The sequence below is a fragment of the Mercenaria mercenaria genome, chromosome 14 (genome assembly GCF_021730395.1).
Source record: "Mercenaria mercenaria strain notata chromosome 14, MADL_Memer_1, whole genome shotgun sequence".
In the NCBI taxonomy this organism is placed as follows: domain Eukaryota; kingdom Metazoa; phylum Mollusca; class Bivalvia; order Venerida; family Veneridae; genus Mercenaria; species Mercenaria mercenaria.
The window spans coordinates 12015412-12032466 of NC_069374.1; the positions used below are offsets into that span (position 1 = coordinate 12015412).

The 17055-nt window shown below is 33.5% G+C and overlaps 1 protein-coding gene across 3 annotated transcripts in view; it reads left to right on the plus strand.

The window, feature by feature from the left end:
* The window catches only part of LOC128546119 (cysteine and tyrosine-rich protein 1-like), a 33448-nt gene extending 18450 nt beyond the window's left edge, over window positions 1-14998 (plus strand). The window contains exons 1-4 of one of the 3 annotated variants that reach the window (XM_053522944.1): window positions 8848-8876; window positions 10269-10352; window positions 10685-10824; window positions 13666-14998. In XM_053522944.1, the coding sequence (XP_053378919.1) occupies window positions 8863-8876; window positions 10269-10352; window positions 10685-10824; window positions 13666-13871 (444 nt within the window). In that variant the 5' untranslated portion in view covers window positions 8848-8862 and the 3' untranslated portion in view covers window positions 13872-14998. Of the gene's footprint in view, window positions 1-8847; window positions 8877-10268; window positions 10353-10684; window positions 10825-13665 lie in introns of those variants that run through there. The other 2 variants (XR_008366974.1, XM_045305533.2) reach the window with 2 other exon arrangements.
* Window positions 14999-17055: the final 2057 nt, after the last annotated feature.

The window sequence follows — 17055 nt, forward strand, 5'->3', positions numbered from 1 at the left end:
AAACGTTATGGTTTATAATAGATATTTTTGATTCAAAAAGAAACGTATAAAATTTTATGGATTAGCCTTCGCTGGCCTTTAACACATTTTTGCATACCCAGAATTCTGAGAAGTATTTTTGTGAATACACATGTACTTTATTCAAAAGGACTTGGTACGGTTAAGTTGAAAAATGGCATGTTGTGCATACTGCTAAAAATCAATGACAAATACTATCACTCTTTTGAATTACAAAACTTTAAAAAACATGTTAAAAAATCACGAAAATTGTCCCTTCTACACGTCGGTTTTCAATCTGACTCGCAGTGCGATAAAGATCCACTTACATTGTACGTGCTACTTTGACGTTTGAAAGGCATATACGAGTATATATGTAATTAAGGTAGTTTCATTTCAAATGTACTTTAATCATGCAGGCGTGCATAGTATTCCTGTAATGAATGAGTTACTGAAACGGAACAAAATCCACATTCTAACATCAAACAATAAAGTCAACGAGGAAGACGGTAAAAACAATTTTGTTGATTAAAAATAGTTTCATTATCAACGTGAGGCATAATAAATACATGGAAAAAATGTCCTATTCATTTTAGTTGTTTGATTTATTGACATATTATTTGATCATGTCCATGCAAATATAGCCATGCAATATCGATTCCATAGAGATCACGAAGTGCACGTGTATGTGATAATAGTATTTTGTTTGTGTAAATATTTTTAGATTGAGAGGTGGTACTTGTACGTGTACGCGTTCATGTAGGATTTCATTCTTCATTTCAATAAGCGTCTATGTGCTTAAGTTTAGAACATTAACTTTACACAGACTATAGCCATACAAGTTCATTTAATATTTGTGTGATAGAGCCGTTGCCATGTGTCGTGTAGGGTGTTGAACATTGAACAGACACAAACAAAACAAGTCTCAGCGGCTGTTATTTACTTTGTTGTGTTCTATTTCTACAAATAGTCGTTCTTTGTAAATTGTATTCAATACACAAATGACATGCTGGAAATTCTATAGCAAAGATTCAGTTACAAGAACGAGAAAGAAACACTTGCCTTATTTATTTAATGATAAAATGCTCGTCACGAGCCTCAGGTTTTATTATGTTAATTCACTAGTTGAATAAATTCAGTAACAAAATTCACTCACGTAAGATCCTTTATATATTTCACCAACATCGTAAATTTCAAGTATTAAGACTGTCGATATTTTCCTTTCAGATAATTCACTCAAATGAATATTTATCAAATTACTTAATTCTGTATTATGTTGAAAGAATATACAGAATTTTAAATTTACACCATTCATTGAAATCAATGATAAATCGAATGAAAAGACGATTGCTTCGATGAATTCTTAAAAGTTTATGATATTTAAGCAGTGTTTATAAAACTTCCAGAGTATATGTTTTATTAAAGTTGGTAATGCAGGTGAACATCGCTGTAGCTAGCAAACTACGGGGACCCACGCATATATTCTAATTAATGTTGATCTGAAAGCGACACATGATAAGTACAGTACATAAAAATATTTCTATTTTGACTAAGTTACGTTTTAAATGTTGAATTAAATTTTACTCCTCCAAATACTTCTTACCGAAGAACTGTGTAGATCTAATCATTTTACGTATCTGTAGAACTACGTCTATCGGATAAAACACTTGTCTCTTATTAATATTCAATAAAGAAATTGTCAGTCTAGTTTTGATATCTCTGTTGTTAGAAGAACACTAAAATGCATAGAAACTCATTTTAGTAAGATATTGAGCTTCTTTTAAAAAAAGCAACGATGACAAGATGTCATATCAGCATTTTCAAATTTTGTTATGTGACAGAGTTAACTCTTCCTCCCACATGACCATGTAAGTAATGGAAAGTTTATCAATTGTGGATATTGTTTATTTCTTGATTTTATAGCAAAAAAAAAACACGGTTTTTCTAGCATTATACAGTATTTGATAAATGACGTAATCAGACTGAGTGACGCCACAACTAGAAAAACTAATAACGTTATTTTCACTATGACGTTCAAACACTTGTTTATAGATTTAAGAATATCTATCAAAATATTTTATTAAATGTTTTAGAATTTGAACTCATTGTTTTAGGCCATTTTGTACAGAAAACCATACTGAACCCTTTGATAAATTTACAACATTCCTAATTTTAATCCGCACATTTTGATTTAGAAAATGAAAATGTGAAATAGCTTCCTTTTTGCACTAAGGCCTTTATATATCCTCACTATACACATACGTTCAACAACTTGAACAAGTAAAACAGTTTTGAGATGACCCCTCAAGTTTGACTGAGGTACAGAGTACATGTACATTTCCATTTCCATGTCCGTGTTCGTGATAAAGGTCTAATAATTAACTTGTATTTAGATTTTTTCCTTTACTTCCTGTTTTCCTTTTAGAAATAGAAAAAGGCGCTGTAGTGGCTGTAGTGTATATTATAAAAGGACGTTCTTTCACGTTGTTTTTTTTGTTTGTTTTAGAAATGACGTTCAACAAACAATGTATTAAGCAAAATATATTTAGTATAGTGTAACGAACGTGTATAGGCTGTACAGTAGTAAATAAATTTGCTATATGTTCTATATAAAATTAACAGTCTTCTGAGAGCTGTAACACATAGCCAGGCCCATTTTGAAACAGAATTACTAGCCTTATATGCTTAAATGACCTATAAATCACAAAAAAGACACCAAGAAAAGTAGGGGTCATGTATCTTCTAAGAGAGATTTTTTGTCTGACAGGTCAGCACTATGGGTATGAACACATGAGTAATAAGGTTTGTTTACATTTTTATAAATGCAAAATATCTCCTTGAAAATGCTACCGAAATGTCATTGGCATGACGTTTGGTCCACAATGAAACAAAAACAGGAACTGGTTTCTATAAAACATGAAAATGTCACTTTAACTGAAAAAAAAAATGAGGATTTTTTTCTTTCCGCCATTATTCGACTAGCCCGGAAGCGCTGCTTAATTACCTATTTAGTATTATTTGACCTTTAAGAAAAAGTGGCTTTCTGTAATAGCGCCAGTTTCATTTATATAGTAACGGTAGCTTATTTGCATGAAATATACCAAGTATCATTTTTCAAGGTTTATTGGCATTTTCAGTAACGCGTGTCACTGCGGCAATTTTCCTCAAAAAATACTTGTCGCGACATAACTATTTACCATTTCTCCTAGTTAGAACTTATTTTTGCCCAATTCTTCTGCTTTGTACTCAAATTTGCAAGCAAATAACACATAAACACTGTTAAATATACAAACTCACTACTCTGATAGCTATGAATGGGTAATATTTAGACTCTGAATATGCATTTTGTGAAAAAAGTACACCCGAAACAGTGAAAAAGTGATTTTTGTGGGATTTTTCACAATTATTGCAGCAAATGGCAATGAAATGTTCATTTTCTATCAAAATCTGACCAAAATGGCCCATTTATACCCGTATCTGGACAAATCTCTTTTTTGCCAAAGTTGATGTTATAGGCTGTACAGTAGTAAATAAATTTATTACAATGTTCTATATAAAATTAACAATCTTCTGACAGCTGTAACGCATAGCAAGACCCATTTAAAAAAGAATTACTAGCCTTATATGCTTAAATGACCTATAAACCACCAAAAAACAACAACAAAAAACACCAAGAAAAGTAGGCGTCATGTATCTTCTAAGTGACAGGTCAACACTACGGAATATCTTCCAAACTGACAGCTAAAATGTCGGCATGAGCACATGAGCAATAAGGTTTGTTTACATTTCTAGAAATGCAAAAAAATCTCCTTGAAAATGCTACCAAAATGTCAAGTTTATGTCCACAATGAAATAAAAACAGGAACAGGCTTACAAAAAACATGAAAATGCCATTTTAACTGGGAAAAAATGAGGATTTTTTCTCTTTACCATTATCCGACTAGCCTGGAAGTGCTGCTTGATTACCTATTTAGTACTATTTGACCATATTATGAATTTTTTACACAATTCCAATATCTGTAAATTGAAGTATCCAGGCGTACTGAATAGTTTCGGGAAGTAGGGGTCATTGAATGTATTTTACATAAATCTTTAAGCGTTATTTCTTAAGCTAGTGTGACACGAATAAGTTTGAAATAGATATTACGACGTAACTATTATATGCACATTAAATTTATTTTGAGTAGAATTCCCATGACCTTCATATCTGTCACGTATTTCAAGCCTGAGTGTGTTCGTGAAACAAAGGGATTTTAAAGTTTAAAACAGGAAGTTTTCTTGTCGGGCGTGTAGTTGTGGATACATATTAAAGCTGTTGCCCTCCATGTATTATTTCTTAGTTTATGAATGTAAAGTCTCATAATTTTATTTTGTATGTGTACACACTGAGAGTTAAATCAAATAAACGTTGAAACTTTGAATTGAACAACGATGAAAATGCTTGCTTCCTTTGGAATACTACTCTTTGTACTGAAGACATGTGAGTACATTTTGTACAAATAATTAACTGAAATTTCGTTTTTTCCCTTTTAAATTACATACTGTTTTCCATTTACAAATAGAAAATGCTCTATTATGATAAAAGACGTTATTTTACGTTAGTTTTGTTTGTTTCAGAATTGACATTCAACAAACAATTTCTTACTCATTTATCTATTTTGTCGGGTTTAATGCAGCAACGACACAATTATAAGTCATATGTTACTTTCCAGCTTTGATGGTGGAGGACGACACCAGGTGCCCCTCCGTGCATTATTTCATCACGAGCGGGCACCGACCTTCAATAAGCCAGCTGGATGGTTTTCTCACAGAAAGAATTTAACGCCCCGAGTGAGGCTCGAACCCACATTGATAAGGGGCAATTGATTTGTCATCGAACTTAACCACCTGATCACGGAGGCCCCAACAATATCTTAAGCAATATATATTTAGTATAGTGTTGCGAACGTTAAATAATGAATATTTTACACACTTCCAATATCTGTAAATTGAAGTACCGAGACGCATCGATTAACCTCATGTTTATCAGTTTTGTATTCCTTCCGGTATTTCAGCGAATCCAATAATAGATATATTCGGAAAACGGTGACTACATTTTTATTTCTGAAAGATTTACAATGTAATGTGTGATCACTGACCATCTCGATATTTAGACCCTTGTAATAAGAACCGTTGTGTCTCAATAGCGTGATTGCACTGTAGCCGCTAATGATATTTTTGTTCTGGTTTTCATGTATGTGTAAATATTGCATGTAACGCACACTATCAACAGTGAGTGCTTTTCAATACATGCGTTATTCGGTAGTAGGACGTTTGCCCCCAATGAAAAACATGAACTTCTGGACATTTGCCCGCCCCACAGTTGTAATGGCAGACGGAATTTACTCCCGTCCCAACGTTTTGAGTAGACATAATATATGTCCGTAGATATATTTATGTTTGTTGTTATGTTATAACAAATAAAACTCTAAGGTGCAATCGTTAGTACAAAAACTTTTATTGAAAGAAAATTGATGAACATATTAATTACGTTGTGTTAAGGTAATTAATAGCTTACTATTGAGTAATAAAAATGCTCATTACAATGTTACAGTTTCTTAATTGTGCAATGTTTTTAACATTCAAACTATAGTGTTTTTTATTGTTTTCGTTGTTACAAACACCAGCCGGCAATACCAACAATTCAGGAATTTCAACGCGTAATTGCATCAATTTTATTGAAATTGTGCAACTGTATAGTCAAATAATAACACATTATAGTCCACGTAATGTAAAAACTAAACTGCACTTCAGATATTTCTTTGCACAAACTTGTTTCTGCTTATCTGTATTGTACGGTACGGAATCCTGTTCGTGCCACTTAACAGGATTCCGGAAAGTTACAATAGGTTTATAATCGTTTTCGTGACTTTAATCTTGAAAGATTTATTTTATCAAATTAAACTAGATCTACTCTACCTGTCAGTTATTAGAAGTCTATAACAGGAAGTAGAAATTGTTGATGTGGTCACTGATGCATTAATGGTTTGCGTGAGACCTAACTTAGGTATTTTATGTGTAGGTATCGCACAAAAGAATAGGCGTTTTTGGAACATTGTCTTGGTAAACAAACGCAAGAACGTTAAGGTCATCATAAATGTGTTTTTAACGTTAACTTTTAAATATTTGTGAAAATTTTATTAACATCTGGAGGCATTTCTCATGTCACTTCCATCATTAACTCTATGAAATTAAAAAAGACTAGCTTTAGCAATTATTACATTCATGTTTTGATTTGACGTTGCATAATACTTAGTATTAACAACTTTAATTTAAAGAAGATAACATATTTGGCTATAGCTAGTCTAATATAGTAACGTAATAATCATCCGTACATAGACAGTGAATCAAAATAATGTATTATGAACAAATTAATTCTTAGTGGCATGAACAGTATGTAGTACAATTAACATAGATTAAAATAAGATAAAATTAAGTGGTGGACAAATAAATGATATTTGTAATCCGAACACCACCCCCCCCCACCCCCCTAAAAAGTCTTGTGCGAGAAAAGTACGGGAAAGCGTTGGATTATATTTAAAGAAATAATATTGTTATTATATCACATATGTAGTAAAAGAAATAAACTTATGAAAAAACAATAACACATGATATAAAATGGTGAAGATTGCAAGGCTTTTTACACTTTTTGATCAGGCATAAAGGGAGAAACAATAGATAAGAAAGACAAAAAGAAAGAAGAAAAGCAAATAAGAAAGACAAAAAGAAAGAAGAAAAGCAAATAAGTAAGACAAAAAATGTTATGACAGAACTGTCATATGAAATATTCATAACTAAAGTACTCGTAGATAAGAAAAGAATAAAACGAAAGCAACGCCACTAAGTAAACTTAGTAAAAACAAAAGAAGATCTGTAGAGAATAATGAATATGTTTTTTATTAATGTATACAAGAATGAAACTTATGAAACTTACAATGTCTGAGAAGTCATGAGTGGGAAGAAAGAACAGTACACACCCATGAATGATATTGTGCATTGTGCTGGTCAGAGAAATGAAATACACAAATCAGAAAATAAGGAAACAAACGGTCATGACCGCACCCTTCCCCCTGAGGCTATCTTACCCCTGTTGCCGGATAACAGTGCTAAAACTTACATGGTACACCCAGATGGACTGCATATAGAGGTTCAAACCACCTGGTCAATGGTGACATCACTAATTTAAAATAGAAAAGAAACAATACTACACACTATCCCGTGGAGTTACAATATACATAGGCCCTGTTCCAGCAAGTATACAAAACATGTAAATTAAGTCTGTTTTTTAAATTAATAAAGGCGAGATTGTTTACATAGTTTAATGTGTTTTTAAACTGACTTAGTGTTTCGCGATTTCTGATTCCGTAGGGGAGTTCATTCAACATGGGACCACTAACAGGGCATGGACATTAATATAATGCTGTTTTCTATCTAAGAACTTTAATGTTTTCGATCTAGGAACTTTGAGATGTTCATTTGTGGCCTATCGTAAGGTTCTGTTGTTATATTATATTGAACATATTTAGAGAGTAATTTGAGTAATGTTATATTGATGCATAGTTGATCTATCTGTTTATTCCAAGTTAAGTTGTTATCAATATAGATTCCTTACATTTTTTTAAGTTTCTACATGTGTTAATATCTTATCATCACATAAAATATCAATTTGTGGTGTAACTGTTCTTTTGTACAGTACCTAAACTTATATGTGATGATTTTTTTTTACATTAACCACCATATTGATTTCACTGCATCATTGCACTGCTCTGAAGCCTGACTGCGATGTCTGTATCCAGTTATATTTGTTGTGATATTAAGTGTTTAGTGACAGGTCTCTCAGATATGTTTTAAATAGAAGACAATATAGAAATAGGTCTGTAATTATTTAGATCAGCTGTATTACCACGTTTATGAACAAATAATTAAACTAGAGATCCAGAACAGAACAGAACAAAATAGAATCTACATTTTAATATAGAATTTATGCTGCAACACGTGTCAGCGTTTCAGTATTGCTTTTATTAGGAAAAAAACAATTGCATAGCAAACACGACATTGAATAGATCCGAGGTTTTGATGATTTGAAATATTAAAATCTTTTTACTGGGAAAATCCGATGGAAAACTCTCTCTGTGGCCCATTATTTCAGCAAATGTCTTCATCTAGTCATTTAGTTAATGTACTCAGGATAGTAGACTGGTCAAATGTATATTAGATTTTAAGATCATTAAAGATGTGAAATGTGTAATTAGTTATGTTGTATCTTTTCAGATCATGCGTAAGTAAAGATGTAAACTTCCAGTATAGATCACGCCACAGTAATCAAAGTATGGTATAAGATTGTGAACATTGCCCTAACAGACCGCGCTACAATAATCAAAGTATGGTATAGATATGTGAACATTATCCAACCAGATCGCGCTATGGTCATTAAAGTACGGTGTAAGTTTGTGAACATTGCCTGAACCTATCACACTACGGTAATCAAAGTACAGTACACGTTTGTGAACACTGGCCTAAAAGATCGCGCTACAGTGATCAAAGTACGGTATAAATTTGTGAACATTCTCGTAACAGATCGCGCCACGGTAGTCAAAGCACTGTATAATTTTTTGTGGACATTAACCTAACAGATCACGATGACCGCCTCGATAGCCTAGTGGTAGAGCGTCCGCTTCGAGTGCGGGAGGGCGTGAGTTAGATCTCCGGCCGCGTCATACCAAAGACGTGAAAAATTGTACCAGTAGCTCCCTTGCTTGGCGCTCAGCATTAAAAGGGAAACTGGCCTCTTCGCTCATACCCTCATGGCGATGGATTTCATCAGGAATGCGACGTCAAGAGTGATTAATATAAGTTGTAGAACTTTCTTCACAATCGACCTAAATAAATTATGTATAAACTAACAAATCACGCTATGGTAAAGTACGGTATAAGTTTGTGAACATTGCCTGAACATATCACGCTATAGTAATCAAAGCACTGCATAAGTTTGTGAACATTGCCCTAAAAGCTCGCGCTACAGTGATCAAAGTACGGTATAAATTTGTGAACATTTCCGTAACAGATCGCTCCGCGGTAGTCGAAGCACTGTATAAATTTTTATGAACATTAATCTAACAGATCGTGCTACGGTAATCAAAGTACGGTATAAATTCATGAAAACTGTCCTAACAGATCGCGCTACAGTAGTCAGAGTACTGTATGAATTCGTGAACATTGCCCTAACATATCGCGCTACGGTAATCAGAGTACGGTATAAATTTGTGAACATTACCCTAGCAGATCGCGCTACGGTAATCAAAGTATGGTATAAGTTTGTGAACATTGCCCTAACAGACCGTGCTACGGTAATCAAAGTACAGGATATATTTGTGAATATTGCCTGAACAGATCACACAACAGAAATCAATGTACGATATACAAGTTTGTGAACATTGCTCTAGCAAATCGTGCTACAGTGATCAAAGCACGGTATAAGTTTGAACATTGCTCTAAGAGATCGCGCTTTGTTAATCATAGTTCAGTATAAATTTGTGAACATTGCCCTAACAGATCGCGCTAAGGTTATAGAAGTATGGCATTTTGTGAACATTGCCTTAACCGATCGCGCTACGGTATCACAGTACGGTATAAATTTTTTGAATATTGCCCTGACAGATCGGGCTACGGTAATCAAACTACGGTATAAATTTCTGAACTTTGCCCTAACAGATCGCGCTACGGTAATCAAAATACGGTATAAATTTGTAAACATTGCCTAAACAGTTCGCGCTACGGTAATCAAAGTACCGTATATGTTAACAGATTTACAGTAATATGAGTATAATATAGATTTGTGAGCAATATCATTTTATATTTGTAACGTTGTCAATCTTGTATATAATTGTCCATAGATATGTCTATACACAAGCAACTCTACTAACCATGTATATATTTGCTGGGATCTTGCTTTTGATGGAAACTAAATATTATTAATATATATAATATAAACACACAAGTGAGTGAAATAAAGACTAAATAGTTAACGTCATTCAGATAAAGGGAAAAACAGTAAATCTCTAATTGACGTTCAAAACAAAAATAAACATAACCATAACACAATAAGAAAGAAATAATTCACATAACAATTAGACATGAAGTAATGAAATAAATCAAAACAGATGTCAAATTGATACAGATTCTAAAATCATACTATAATCATTTTGCATTTTAATATTATATTTTCTTTGTAGATTAAATGAGTGTGAGTATGATGGAAGAACACTCTTCTGTGACAGCTGTTGTGAATTCGATTGTTGCAAAAGTGGGGGCGGACTGTGAGTATATATGACCACGAAAAAACCTTTAAAGACTAAAAACATTCTTGCTTGATACTTTTTGCTAATGAAAGTATACCTTAAAGTAAGCTTTGAGTCATTTGCGGAATAGCCATATAGTGTTGAGTGCAAGCCGCGTAACCAATTAGACTTACCAAAGCATCAAACGCATTGCGTAATAGATAATAATAAAATATTTGTTAATTAAGCACCTAATGTTTTCCTCTTGTGGCATAAACTGTGTCAGCATAAATACAAAACTAAAATAACAACGACAGCACACCGATAACAGGAAAAAAAATCCTATTAAAATCTTAATTCTGCATTTTCAGGTCAGGTCATGCCAGTTTTGGGGTTGCAGGAGGAAGTATACTTTTCATGGCTGGGAGCTGCATCTGTATCTGTCTCCGATGGAGGATTCATAAGGAACAAAGAGAACGACGTAGAGCAGCAGCTATTGCAAATGTCCCAGGTATGTTAGCAACACTTTTATTGAAAGAGCGATGATTGTACCGTCAAGTAAGCGAAATAATGGCGGAAATTTTGACCCGCGTTTCAGGAATCCATACCATGATGTATTTGTTCTTCCAAGTAATTGACAAAGCTAATATAAATTGATACACGTATTAGAAGCGTAAATAGCTGTTTAGTAGTTTATTTAAATAATGTATTGTTTCTTCCATGAAATCGTCATGGACAACATTATTAGTCTCCTACCGGTTGAAAACCAGTTTCGGGGACAATAGGATTGCGCAATTGCATATTAGGTCCATAACTCTGACATTCATCAAGGGATTTTAATATTACTTGCCAGAAATGTTACACATGATGAGACATTGTGTCATGTGCAAAACCGTACCCCTAGCCCAAAGGTGAAGTTCACACTTGGAGGTCAAAGGTCAACACGGCTTATTTTCCTGTATGGTGTGTAACTCAATTATAATTCATAAAGTTCTTTTGAAACGTACCTTATAATAAGATGATGAGTCATGCAAAGCTTTCAGAACCCTAGTTCATAAGTCAATGTCACACTTGGCAGTCAAGTTTTAACATGACACGAACAGTCCATAACTCTGACATTCATCAAAAGATTTTGATATCATTCGCAGATATGTTTCACATGATAAGAGACGTCTCATGCGCAACACCTGGAACCCTAGCTCAAGTATCAAGGCTACATTTGGAGTTCAAATTCTTAAGGTCATTTACTTTGTCATGCAAAGCAGGATTTAAATATTACCTTGCAAATTTATTCCCCTGGATTAGAGTCATGTACAAAACCCAGCCCACTAGCTTAAAAGATCAAGGTCACACTGGAATCTCAAAGGTCAACAGGGCATATTATTTCCTGTCCGGTCTGTAACACAACTGTTCATAAAGGGACTGTAATATTACTGACCTACTTGACTCAAACGTTCCCCAGAATAAGGTGATGTGTCATGAGCAGCACCCAGATCCCTACCTCAAAGGTCAAGGTCATACTTATTGTTTAAATTTAGATTTTTTCTGTCTGGTTCTTAGCTCTGTGATCCATATAGAGAATTTAGTAATCCTTGACACAACTGTTCCTAATAATGAGACAACATGTCTTGCTGAACACCCATAATTATCCCTACCTTAAAAGGTCAAGGTCCAAGTCGGACGCCGAGGGTCATTATCAGAGGATTAGAATATCATCTGACACAAACGTTCTCAATAGTGAGACAATGTGTTGTGCGCTATACGCAGACCCAATGCTCAAAGGACACGGTCGCATTTGAAGGTCAAAGTCAGTATTGATCTTTTCTTGTCAAATTAACATTAATTTTTCCCTGTCAAGTCTGTAATATATATATTTTTAAAGCTCATGTACATTTGTATCATATTGATGCAAATTAAAATATGTTTGTGTAATTTCTACAGAATTACTTCTCTTTAATATCCTTACTGCTGCCGTTACATTTAAATGCAATATCGCAAAGCATACGTAATTTTTGCCAACACAGAAAAAGACATAAGACGACCTTCACCTTTTCCGGAGGTAAAGAAAATGAATGTTAACAGGCTCAAGGTCGCAATTGCACTGATCTATAATCAGGCGTCACACGCAGGTGTCACCACGTTTTAATGTATGCGCGTAGACTTCTTTTTTCTTTGCTTATTGGGAGTCAATTTACAGTACTTTGTAATAATTTGAAAAAAGAACTGGGCTATTGCACGACATGTTAGATTTGCATCTTAAAAATATATTTGAATTCGGAATAAACACAAATTCCAGAGGAATCCGTAACGGAGCAAGGATATATAGAGATTTTTTGAACTTCGTCAAATCCTCATAAAGGCTCTTTTTGATGTTGTCTGAAAGTGTCATTTTATGCTTCGGATAAAAGATATTTCAGTATTTGAGAGCTGCAGACCTAGCTATTGCAGAACTATTTTTAAAAGGAGTTTCGTGTTATTAATGTTGATCCTACGGAAACAAGAAAGGTCCATCAGCCGCAATAGCGTTTTACTACGTTACGGCAGCGGAAAGGATATGATGATTTCTTGAATTTAATTTTTTTTCTCATATTTTTTCACCCTTTTCAAAATGAAATGCTACTGAAATTGAAACTAAAACCTTGTTTATATAGTAATAAACAGCTGGAAATTTATACATATGCAAATTTAAAATGATTGTATCATAACATTTTGCATATATAATGCAATATTGGTTATACATCAGAACGGACGCAGTGGCCCAATGGTAACTCTGGTGTCGTGAGTTCGGGCTCCGCTCCTCCGACTAAAAATATTATATTCTGGAATAAGCGTCCCGTCCCGTTAAAGAACCAGGGAAGCTTCTGGAATTGGAACGTCTTTTTTTGTCATGCACTGCACTCCAACTTATATTACTAACAGTCTTTTAGAGGAATTGCCAATAAGGGTTACCGATGGCGACTATGAATCAGCTAACAAACTAACATCATCGACAGATATCCTAATGTTACACCTCAGAAGGCAAAATTAGTTACCTTCCAGTAGGGGACTTTATTCACGTGTTTGTTTTTAGGGATAGAACTGGTAACCTCCTGATTCGTAGTGTGACCGTTTACCTTATGTGAACGAGCGAGCAGCGACCCATTCAATCGCTAAATACCATATATCTGTACTAGTATCGCTCAAGATAATTTTTGCTTATCTCGACTTCCTTTCGTATTCTGGTTTAGATGAAAACTTTAGTCTCAGATCAGTGTGCCAGATTGTTTAGAACACAAATAATTCGTTAACTAAAGAATAAGGGACGTCTAACGCAATTCTTCGAAAATTATTTGAACATGTTTAATTTTTACAGGATCTGTTGTTCTAACTAATCCACACCATGCCGGCTACGACCAAACAAGAATTCCATCTATTCATCAGCCAAACCCTGATAAAATAAGGTTATCTGAAAATCAAGTAAGCAACACAAACCAGACTGGATACGACCAACAGGTGCCCAATTTCGAGCCAATCCCTCCACCGCCGTATGAGAGTGTAACTAAACAAACACAGAAATGATCTGGTTGTGCAGAGAGATAGCAGGGTAAAATAACTTATCATTATAAAGCATGTCTAAAAGACCACTTATATATGAAAAATAAGTGACTTGTAAGGCCAGGTGGTCTCTGTCAACATGTGACTTTTAACACAGGCTTGACTGTATATTTGCTAGTAGTTTAGACAATTCATTTACAGAGTCAAACAAGTTTGTGCTAATAATGAAAATGATGTAGATAGAAATGTAAATGTTTTATAAGCAATATTTATTTGCACTTGCCTATAATAAGTCATTAAACGCTATCAACTTCTTATAATCGAGATACTGCTAAAGTGAGCATATTTATTTTGTGTTTTTTTCGGCAAAATCGTTCATACATAGAGGAAATTTGAAATGTTTATACTGCAAGAACAGTACAAGTTTGATGTTACGATTCTTACATCTTTTACTTTAACACTAGACCGTTAGGCAAATGTAGAAATTTACATAGCTGCAATTATATATTATCTTTACCGTTCGTTTGCATTTAGAGAATAAAAAAGTTATTTATTACTTGAAAAGAAACTTGTTTTTAGATGCTTTCATAGCTAAAACAACATCATAGTAAAATGTGGTATTCTGCTTCAACATTTTTGTGTACACATTTTACCTATTCTGTCAGTTCTGCTTTTCGATGAAATGTCACTTTTATTACAACACTCCAACTTTTTGTTTTTGTGTTGTATGCTTTGTTATCGAATGGAATTTTCAATGATTATCGGCGTTAAAGTAGAAATGAGTGAAAGGTTTTTATATGCGCTATTTAAAGAAATAGAACTGTGTCTGGTCATGCATAATAAGTGAAAGTAGTCCGGCAACATAAAAAAAATATACAGTGCGTTTTTTTCCAACCTGTTCATATTTACTTGTCAAATACATTATATAGGTAGATATATGAAAATTTATATTCAGATTTTACATTTTTGTGTACTTTATACTGTAATACTTTTTGATCAAAGAAGTGTGTTTAATCATAAGGTTAAAACGAACTAAAAAGCAACATAATTATACATGACGCTTGAACTAAAGGGTTATTGTTTGAGTTTCATTGAGAAATAAAGAGAATTAATTGTCGAACATATTTTAATAAATATCTGAATTATTTTAATGTTTGTATTATTTTATACTTTATCTGCAGAATGTAAAGAGTACTTGCAAAGCATGTCTTCATTGTCTTTTGTTTTGTAAATCACATTGTGACAGTGCTTCTTCCAGTTTAATATTCAGCCATTACATCTCATCTACACGCTTAATTGTGTGGTAATAAACGAAATAAGCACGTACGGTAATCATAGAAGAGATGCGTAAATTACCATACAGTTAAGCGGGTACATGAGATATATACAATGGTTAAATTGAGTCTGTTCATGAGTGGTTATAAAACGCCCCCTAGCACCGCCTAAGCTGAACACTACAATTAAAGAACACTGAATGATATAAACGAACCTAATGGATCAGCCATAATAACAAGAGTATATGTATGAGGTGACTTCTGACAACCATCAGACGACAACATCGTTCAAAGTACGGATCAGCCTGCACACCCATGCCCTGCACAGTTAGTAATATTTCAATGAAGGCCTATTCGAATAAAAAATGGTACTGCTCAAATTGAATGATTAACGACAACAAGCCCTCTAAAGGAATCGAACTCGCGAGATTTTAGTATGTGACACTGACACCATACATATACAGCTAGACACTACATAGGGTTTCCTGCCATGTAGAATGTTAAATAATATCATTTCCAGAAAAGATTTTGATACGATATGATTTACACATTCGAAGTTACACTGTATGGAAAATATATACAAACCCTGTAAATGGCCAATCTCAATGAGCAGAAAATGCCAACAAAAAGTTTATACAACTTAATTTGACCTGCCTCCTCATCCTTATCTAAAATTCCAATTATGACTTTGTTTGATTTGTCTTTATCCATGATTTCTGGATCTAAATACACCATGCTGTCTCCAAGTTGTTCAGATACGCCATCAACAACATTGCGTAGTGCTTGATTACGGAAATAATTGGAAAAACACGTATTTTTGTGAATTAATTTTAAAACTGTCACTTTTGTTGATCCTCTTTAATATTTTTGAAATTTGATCAAATTTTAGATCTTTTATTATTGCAAAAATATCGGTACTAGTATTATCATACATTTTATGCTTGTAACAAAAACTGTCACCACATTGCGTTTGATAAATACAAATGTATATGTAAATCCTCTCATTAAGGGCGCGAATCTTCACCTAACAAAAACCTTCTCAGATAATTTGTAATGGAAAACACAAGTATCATTCGACTGGGAAGTCAATATGCTGAAAATGGAAACGATTTCATGCAGTATCTTATACAATTCATTTGTAGTAATACTACGTATATTAACTTAAAATGTGTCTTCGAGAAACATATACACAAAACAAGGAAGAATAACAATAAACCAGAATTTGGAAAGTTTTCAGGCACTGAATATAAATGAAAATGTTCCTTTAAATGGTACGACGATGGTTGCAGCTTTAAAATAGAAACGTTACATAATTTCACAAAAGTTAACATGCCATTACTATAGGAGTATTATATACATTCAAACAATGTTACCATAGACACAATGAGCACGAACAATAAAATATTCTAGTTTCACCTTTCGGCATTTACAAATGTATGCTCTTCCAATGAATAAAGAGAAAAGAGTAAAAAGAGAAGAAAAAACACACACTATATGTCGAATTTTCGCAGCTCAAACAATAGTTTGTTAAATCTGACTGTGTACACTGGTTGTATATTTGACTTAATTTTTATGTTTTCTTTATCTTTAATATATTTTGCTAATTGTGTTTAAGCAATAATAAGTTATCAAGCGTGATTTATCTACGATAACTCACATTTGGGAACTTGTTTTTTTCGATTCTAATACGACATACTAGTATCGGTAGTGTTAGTAAAATGTTAACTATTTTTACACTTCGTGCTACGGTAACTTATACCGTTTTACTATGTATTACAGAATTATATATAATTTTGGCGAATCAACTGTCCTGCATAAATTAATCACGGCTCAAAAATGTGTGCGACCTATATATCCCAAAGGGATGTATACTTATAATAGATAGAAATATGCCTTATCAATTAAAATATTCCAAGTAAGGTATGGCCAGTTGA